A 9,541-nucleotide genomic window follows, 5' to 3' on the forward strand; every position below is an offset into this window, starting at 1 on the left:
TATATATACAAGCATAGAAAAATATCAGACAACACGAAGTCTTGCTTTACCAAAATTATTTTCACTGCTAGAGGATGTATCATACTTACCAAATGGCACTTACCATCCCCATATGAGGAGGGGAGATAATCAAAGCAATCAAGAATTTTCCAAAGCTGACATGTCAGTAAAGGAAAGGTCTGGCTTATTGTCTAGAGATAAGAGGATGTGTTTCTGCCTCAGTAGCCGTCATCAGCAAGAAAATTGTCCAATTTCATCTCCAGTAGCCAAAGAACTTAAACTTACACAAAAAAAAAAACAGAAGTAGAATACACTTATGGCCTAGTTAAAGTGGTTATTTTAAACAAAAATGAGTGAAGATAACACAAAGTGGCCAGTGGTATGTGTCTGAACAACAAGAATAATATAAATTCTGGAGAATTCTTGATTGTTGAGATCATCTCCCCTTATCATATAGAGCTGGTCTTAATTGCTATTTGGTAATTATGCTACAGTCCTCTAGAGGTGGTTTTTCTGTCAAGGCAAATGACCACAAACAGACATCCTTGTTGATGGACAAAAATTATTTGGAAACTGTGATATGAAGGAAGAAATAGGAACATTAAACAGACAATTTTGGACAGCATAGCAGAGTTTAGAAATAGCTTATGATGCTGCAACCCCTGTCCAGCAGAAAAAGTTCATATCATTCAGTCACATTTCTAAATAGATAAAAAGAGAATGTATTTCAGCTTGTCACTTCAACCCTTCAACCCCATTAAGGAAGACTTTTCTGGTGTATGGAGACTGAAATCATAGATCATATTGTCACTGTCTAAAATATCAGGTGACATTTAAACTCGCAATCCTAATCTGTAACTGCTTTCACCTCACTATCTATACAGACAAGGATGACTGCAAGATACTATCATGGATATATATTTCATAATATTTACCCCTCATCCATTCTCTCTTGCACTTGTTGACTAAAAGATTAAACTGAATATCAATCATATTATAGAGACTGTGTGCATACGCACGTGCATGTGTGTATAGACTTGTGTTTGGATTATAATACCTTCCATATGTTTTGTTTGGACTAGATATTCTTGAGCCATGCTGGTTTTGTCTGCTCCTATCAACTGCCAATGGCTAATAAGCTCTGCACAGCGACCTCTGGAGGAAACAAACAGAAAAAAAAGACATTCAATAATAATTGTACTTGTATGATTTTGATGTGTGTGTTTTCTGTGCTCATATCATTTTGGTTCCAAAGTAAAATAATACAATATTAAAGATGATAGTTCTTAAGACATGGTAGTTGGTAAAATAACATTAACAAACAATTGTGAATGCTATCCTGAGTAAGTAACAAGGAAGCTTCTAGATTATATTCCAACTTTCTTGAAACAGCAGTCAAATGTTCTCCAAATCTCACTCTATAAGTAATATTAAAAGAATTAATTAACTAATGTAGTCCTTGACGCATCACATCTGGCAAAGTGTTTTGATGGTAAGTAATGGAATATCTTTGACCATAGTTTCTATTAATCAGGACTGACTTGAGTCGAAATAGTAACTTATAGTGGACATTTCATGTACTGGTTTTTGTGCTGGAAATCAGAATGAGTTGGGTAAATTAGTTTTGTGAATGGTGCTTTAAGTAATGGTCATCATTTTAGATTGTGTAATCATAGTTAAATTACTTTGCTGTTGTGTTGTTCAGCCCTAGTTAAACAGGTTTAAAATTAAAAGCATTCCAGTCAAAAACATCCTATCTATTTTTCTCAAACATTATGTGTCTAGGATTACATTAACTTAGATATCCCTTTTTTTTTGTAAGATAGTAGCATGTGCTTTCAAGAAGATTTGGCTGATATTTTTATCAGGTGAAACAATCTTGTAGAGGCTCATTCCCTTGTTGATTTGTATATAATAGATTGCAATGTTTGTTTACTGTAGATAAATTGTAGGGTGTACATAGAAGCTTTAATTACAAATTATTTAGAAATAAACATCATTAACTCTATTTCTTATATTAGCAAAATTTGCAAAGGGATAGCAAAACATCACCCAAACAATATGCCTGGCACTTTTCTGATGGACTCTTGAAGAAAATTTGAGCATAAAATATACAGTATTTCCTCCAGCACTTTTAACAAGTTTACAAAGTTAACAATATATAGCTGTTCTAATAAGTTAACATATAAATATTTACAAACATTAACAAGCTAACTACAAAATAGGATGTAACCAAATAACTGACTATTGAAGGCCAGCTGTGTAATTATTAAATATTATTCAAAATTGATTTATACTAAATATAAAATAAACAAGAATCAAACAATTACACATGCATCAATTCTAGTAGGAATTTTACTCTCTCAACATTTGACATAAGAATAGCACAATGAAAAAAAATCCTTTAAATACTAAACATACTAAATAAAATGTAACTGATCAATGTAAACTTGAAACTGTATACAATAGGAAAACAAATGTTAAGTAGGACATTGCAGTGCTACACTTAGTTGTAGGTCAACAATGCATCTACAGTAAAAAGGCTGAGTCATGTGTTATTTAATACAACACAACACAATGACCAATGAAAAAGTACTGCAAACATGTACGCAATCATTCAGATCAGAATCAAGTCTAGTTCAACAGGAGCATGACATGGTCACCACACACATAACTGAAACCTTCACAATATGTACAAATGTGGGACATGAGATAATATTGTATGGTAACATATTTATAATATGGCAAAAGCTATGTTTTCTTTTCAGGACTAGAAAATACTTTATGTCTGTACTGAAGATAATGCTGGAGCCACTCCACACAAAACTATTAAAGGCAGCAACCAAGAAGTATCCAAAACTTCACTCAAGAATATAGTACTACAAAAACAATTCTTGCTCCTCTGAACTCACAAACTGTGTATCACTCAATTCAACTGTCTCTCCTGATTCTGTCATTCTTACTGTTTTAAACCCCATCAGCCTTTCATTAAACACTTGACATGATCTTTTATAACCAGAACTGCAGTCCACATTGACCTAGGATTAGTAGGTTCCTCCTTCATAAACTAAATAATGAAAACTGAAAAATAAATCTAGCCGTAGTCAATACTAATATCCTAATGTAATCTTCAACCCACTTAAAATAATTCATTAATGCCATTCGTCACAGACATTACAATAAGCAGGATTAACCAAAGCATTATCTTCTTAGAATGCTTCAAGTAACTCTGAATTTAATTTTGAGAAGGAGTATTTTTTTATTTCCAATAGAAACAGAATTATCATATGAAAAGCGCATGAAGCAATTGCACAAAATATGCACAATTCACGTTGAAGTGGAGAACATTTAGGTCTTGAATAGTTCAAAGAGTATTCAAGGCTAAATAAAATATTACTTGGTTCTCAAAAAAAGCCAGCTCTATTTGATACAATACCCAAATGAAAGGCCCTACAGGTGTAAATTTTATAAGTACTGACATGTAAAGTCCTAACATATAAAGTGGGAGTTTCTTTAAAGTTCATGGTAATAATACAAAATGGACAAAAATTTAGGAGAACAAATAAGGACAATTTTTGAAGGAAAAATGGAAAAAACCCACCGAGCATAGAGACGCTGAAAGATACAGAGGTTAAGAATACACGTCTTCAAGCCATCAACATCTCCACTTTCTTTAAGCAGCCATGGTAATTCATCAGCAACACGGCATGTCACATGACCAGGTCTGGAGAACACAAAGGTTATTTTTTTTTAGATTCATACACAAAAAGAAGATATAATAAAGCAATAAAAAATATATCCTAAAATCCTTCAAAATGCAGCATAAAGGATTACAGAAATTTTTTGCCGTGTGCACAAATCATGAAATTTTATGCATTTCTTGGTGATATTTTACGGATGCACGAGAAGAAAAACCAAATAAGTGAATACAGGGGACCAATGAAGACTGAAGTTGAATGAATTCTTGAATGTGCATGGCTAATGAATATAAAAGAGCAATGTTTTTATCAATGTAAGAGTGGTGACTACATTGTTACTGACAAGCAAAGATGTATGCTACTGAGATATAAGTTGAGTTGGTTGAATAAAATACTGATGTGTGAGAAAATTAAGGAAAACTAAACCAGATTGATAGACATTGCAGGATCATGGCAGTCCCACTGAACGCATCAGTAGAGAAGAACATACACTAAAAAGTTAATGGTGTTTTATATACTGTAAGAACACTTCACAGTACATTAAATGTCTAAATGGCCAAGTGGTGTTGTTCATTAGATCATAATTATTCATACAATCAATTTCATATTCTGAAATGAAAGGAAATATCAATATCTGCACTACGTTTTGATTGAACCAATCTCAAATTATTGTCAAATATCTATTTTTTGGTGTGTACATTGTATGCTTTTATCAATGCATCAAGTGACTGACACACTGTGGATATGAGCATTCTTACACTTAATTTAGAGCTAAAGATTTTAGTTCAAATCCAGTTTAGTTCTCTGTACACAACCAAAAATAAGACATCTAATAGCGTTTTGAGTTAAAGTAATCAGAATGTATAGTAAACGTAAACACTGATAACATTTGGGGAAAGGTGCAGTTAATTAAATTGATCGCATTATTGTAGCGATACCTTATCAATTCCAGAGAGGATAAAAGACAAAGCTGACTTTGGCAGTATTTGCACTCAGAACATGAAAGGTTGTAACTAAAGACTAATGATATTTTGTCCAGTGTTCTAACACTTTTGCCAATCAACAGCCCTCTGACAATGCAGATGTAAATTTTTTTTTAAATGTTGAGAAATGGTCGTATTCAACATGCAGAAAAATAGGTGGAAATTCCACATGATGTACCAGTGTAAGCTGTAGATGCACAAGAAGGATTACAGGCAATCTAAGAGAAAAGTGGTAGTGGTGGTGGTGGTAGTAGTGGCAGTCGGGATGTATAATATATCATTGGGTCTCTCACTCTGTATACTCTTGTTAAGTCTCTATCTACTGTCCTATTCATCACCCTCTCACCAACAAAACCCTATCCTATACAGTGTAACACACTGTCAGTGTAATGAGAGATGGCATTTGAACTCTTAATTTCACCACTACCATTCTCATCATCATTCTACCTTTCTATCACCATCACCTTTCTATCATTGTGGTTTCCCTCCACCATGATACCTGTGTAAAGATTTGTTCATATTTAGTAATCCTTACTGTCACCCTCTACTGCTAACTATTATTTTCTCTGCTGATATTTCACTCACTTGTTCACCATTACCTATTGTCATTATCACTCTACTTCTTTTCCATCTTGATGCCCAAACAATTAGAGATGGAATTACACTTGTACATATTCTTACTTGCCATCACCTATCTATTCTACTATCCCTCATCAACTCTCTCTCCTACAACACATCTTTTTTGATATTCTATCGTGTATGCTGATTTCTATTCAACCTCCTACCAACAACCAATATATAGCTATCACTGCTTCTTTTCATCTCCAGCCATCCAAAGACTGTTTCCTTGTCATGCTCACATTCATACTCTTTCCCCTTTCACCCTCCAGCATTCCTCTTCTACTTGTTCTCCTGATAACACTTGCATTAAAAAGACAAAGACAGTAAAGGAGACTCTTAGTTTTGCAAGGGATCAAGGCCCTAGTGCTAGTAGCACAATAAAATGTACACAGTACACCTATGCAGTAGTTGACATTATAAAAGGTATCCAGTTATAGAAATCTCGGTGAAAATGATGGAATATATTAGTGAGCTGTGGTCCTTCATTCTGTTTAGGAAGGCAGTAACTTCAAATAAGAACTTGGACAACAATGACCTGTCCAACCCATGCCAGCATATAAAGCAGGTGTAAATCAACAATGATGATACTGTTGTTTCTTCTTTACAGATGAAGCTAATGGTGCAGATAATTATAAGCCTATTTCTTAATACTGTTTCCAATAAGGTTTACTCCTATCTATTTCAAGGTCAAGGTTTTACTCAAAATCTCTAATAAGGTAACAGGGTGACTACAAGAAAATTAATCTGACAACATGGTCCAACCTCAGTCATAGCATCTATGTTCTCCAGCTGACTAAGCTTCAGTGTGATAATTAGTATGTATATAAACTAGTAAGAAATAGTAACGAATAAGAAAAAGTGTAATCTTGTGTCTTACCGGAGCAATCCACTGAAATGGGCTATCAATAGTTGACGAGTTTCCACTACATCTTCTTCATTCTGGTCTCGCTTGAAACAGAACACATACAATGCCTCTGTCGTCTTTAAAGAGAAGAGAGTAATAAAACTATCAACAACATTCACTTATTTCAAGAGAGTAAGGTGAATGTTTTTAGGGGGAGAAGGTATAGACAATTGAATTAAGTCCAACATATTGCAGATGGAGGAGCAGATGGTAATGTATACCATAGTGGGATGTGAACTTTGAGCAGAAAGGATGAAAACAAAATATCTGAAAGAGTGTAGACTAGTATTCTTGCTAAATCACCATTTTTTAGTGCTGTCAGTAGGACTAGAAAGTGATAACAGCTTGTGGCAGTTATAAATTTATTCAGACTAGATCCTTGTCTTGGATCTTATTGGCATGATATTTCAGCTGCTGTACCTTCTGGCCTTCTTCAGGTATCTGTTGTATATGGTAATATTCTTGGAACTTCCATGCAGATATATTGTTCTCATTCCACTGTCCAGATCTAGGATATTTTTGAATTAGTTATTCTCCTACCTGCAATGTCTCTTACTTGTTCTGCCTGAACTTCAATATATATAGATTAACTAAACACTAATTGAACTTATGCTTGCTAGGTTATGACAACATTTAACAACTGAAATTTAAAACTTATATTCACTATTCTTTTGTTCTGTAGAACAATAAAGTAACAGGAATAAGGAGTTGTAAACATATTTTTTAATGGTCCTTCAAACTTAGTCTACTGATAAGGTTAAGAAATCTCAAGATTTTTCCAGTTATCTTTCATTATTGTTCCCTCTCTATTATCTTGACTTTTTCCCTACAGTGATTAGTGACTTACATTTTCTTTCCACAAATGATCAGCTAGACTTACTTCTGTGCTCAATATCAGCAAATTCAGAGAGAACACAAAGGATAGCAAAAAAGAGCTGGGCATGCTCTTGTAAAGATCAAATATCATTTATGTAGTGAAATCTTCGACAGGCAAAATCATTCCTAGATCAAATAATGTTTGATATTGACAAAAAAAAAATTCAACAATATCTGCACAAGGTCAAGGCAGGCCAAATATAGAAACTAGAGGGAATGAAAGATCATAGTATGAAATACAAAATGGCTCATTATCAACTTGTGAAAGCAGTCAGCACAATGTCTGGATAGACCTCTGGAAGAGAAACAGGGAGAAGAGAGAAAGAAAGACAAAAACAAAGACATGTAAGGATGAAAATGGAAAGAACTTTATATTTTGCCCTTCCCCTGTTGTAAAGCTCAAAATAAAGCAAATATCAACACTATATATTTTTGATTTTTTTTAATTAGCACTGAAACTTTACTCAAGACTGTGTTTTTGGATCCACTTGTGTTGTATCTTTGACAAAAAAGATGTTAATTGTTTTACCTGTAATGAAGCCTTATAGAGTAACAAACAAACAAACAAACAAACAAACAAACAAAAAATACAAAGAAAAAACCCTTTTTTATGGTTGTTTCAAGTGAAAGCTGTCAACACTTTCTGAGCAACAAATATAAACACAACTATAGCAATAAGAAAACAAAACTGACCTGTTCATGTGCTGGCATCACTAGACCTGTCTGGTATTTGAGAATTAACTGATCACAGAGTGCATTAAAAATTGGTGTCCATATCGACCATGTGAGTCCAGGCACCAATGCCAGAAGTTCGTTTTCATTAAGTCCATTACGGCTTACACAAAGTAGTTTCAGGATCTTAAGAGAAAAGACATGAAAGCAAAAAGACAATTCTAGTATTCTTGTCAAGAGACACAATTGAACTTTTAATCAAAATTGAGTCAGGAGTTAATTATGGGTACCTTATATATATATTAAATTTGTAATCATATTTGTTTACATATACATGTATATAATGAGTAAATATTTGGTTAAATATTTACGTACTAGACACGTTGTGTATGTAAGCATAGTTACATATACATATACAAACTAGAATTATATATGTAAACATATATATATATATGCATGTATACATACTGCACATGTGTGAAAGTTCTAACAACAGATGGCTTGCTGGCCATTTTGCATCTTGATAGCATTTAGATCAAGCAGGTCTGGGAGTTCAAATATCTTGGCTCACTAAATGCAAAGAAGAAAGTGGTGTCAACAGCAGAGATCAACTGTTGAGTTGGATCTGCAGCTAATGTGTTTGCATCCCTTTGACGGTGTGTCTGGAAGAGCCCAACATCTCCTAAAGACCAAGATCCCTCTTTTCTACATGCTGGTTCTGCTTGTCTTCCTCTACAGCACTGAGACCTGGACCATTCCTGGACAAGATCAAGGTGTTCCAAATGCAGTGTCTTCATCAGGTCCTTGGTGTCTTTCTACACAAATGAATCTCAAACAACAACATCCAAGAACTATGCCAGCAGAAGCCAACCATTGAAGACCAAGTCCAGCAGTGCAGGCAACAGTGGTTTGGCCACCTCAGCATGATGAGCACCAGAAGACTATCCTACCAACTTTTATGGAAGCAGTAACCCATACACTGGAGGATCCAGCACATTGCACCAAAGAAAATATGGGTGAAACAAACTGAAGAAGATCTGAGGTCACAGCACCTCAGCCTCAAACATGGTGCAGGCCATGGATTGGAAAGTGTGGAATAACCTTATGACCAGAGTTCACCATCCTGTGGCACTCATAGCAGCATATTGGTTGAAAGGACAGCCTCCCACTCCAGTTGTCATCTAGGGATTTTACTTACTTACTTACCAACTTACATATGTTGTGTATGTTAACATATTCATATACATGTACACTTACTGGACATGTGCATATATAGACATATTTACATATATGCATATATACTGGACGTGTATATATATATCATATTTACATGTAAGTATATATATGTGATGTTAACATATTTACTTATATGTGTACATATTTTCTTTCGTAAAAGCAACACCAGAATCTCAACAGATTGGAATTAGATTATACTCAAGATCCCATCAAGGTTCTAATTGGTATTGCAATTGTGGTAGTCTAGTTTCTGACCATGAGCTCTAAAATGATCTTCACATAAATCAAAGTAGAATTCCTGACACAATTAGATCATGTTAAATGCTGAAAAGTATTGTGTAAAACTAGACTTGTCATGGCAGTATCATGTTGCTTTTACTTGCAGATTACATTAAAGGTATAACTTTGATAGTCTGTATCGAATTCAGTGTTGCACTGTGTTGTTGGCAAAAAGCTACTAGCTTCTCAATAGCTGAGTTCACCTAGTTGAAACCTCATACCATGTGAAAGGCAGCACAAAACACCATTGTAAATAATATGATTGTTGTATG

General features: G+C 34.3%; 1 protein-coding gene across 1 annotated transcript in view; it reads right to left on the reverse strand.

Annotated features, from left to right (window-relative positions):
- Positions 1-9,541, reverse strand: part of LOC106876833 (nephrocystin-3) — a 96,142-nt gene that overhangs the window by 45,997 nt on the left and 40,604 nt on the right. Inside the window, exons 18-21 of the mRNA XM_014925551.2 lie at positions 7,776-7,940; positions 6,180-6,283; positions 3,602-3,724; positions 1,058-1,155 (exon numbers count right to left, since the gene is read on the reverse strand). Of these exons, the coding sequence (XP_014781037.1) occupies positions 1,058-1,155; positions 3,602-3,724; positions 6,180-6,283; positions 7,776-7,940 (490 nt within the window). The remainder of the gene's footprint in view (positions 1-1,057; positions 1,156-3,601; positions 3,725-6,179; positions 6,284-7,775; positions 7,941-9,541) is intronic.

The sequence above is a fragment of the Octopus bimaculoides genome, chromosome 1 (assembly GCF_001194135.2).
Source record: "Octopus bimaculoides isolate UCB-OBI-ISO-001 chromosome 1, ASM119413v2, whole genome shotgun sequence".
NCBI lineage: Eukaryota > Metazoa > Mollusca > Cephalopoda > Octopoda > Octopodidae > Octopus > Octopus bimaculoides.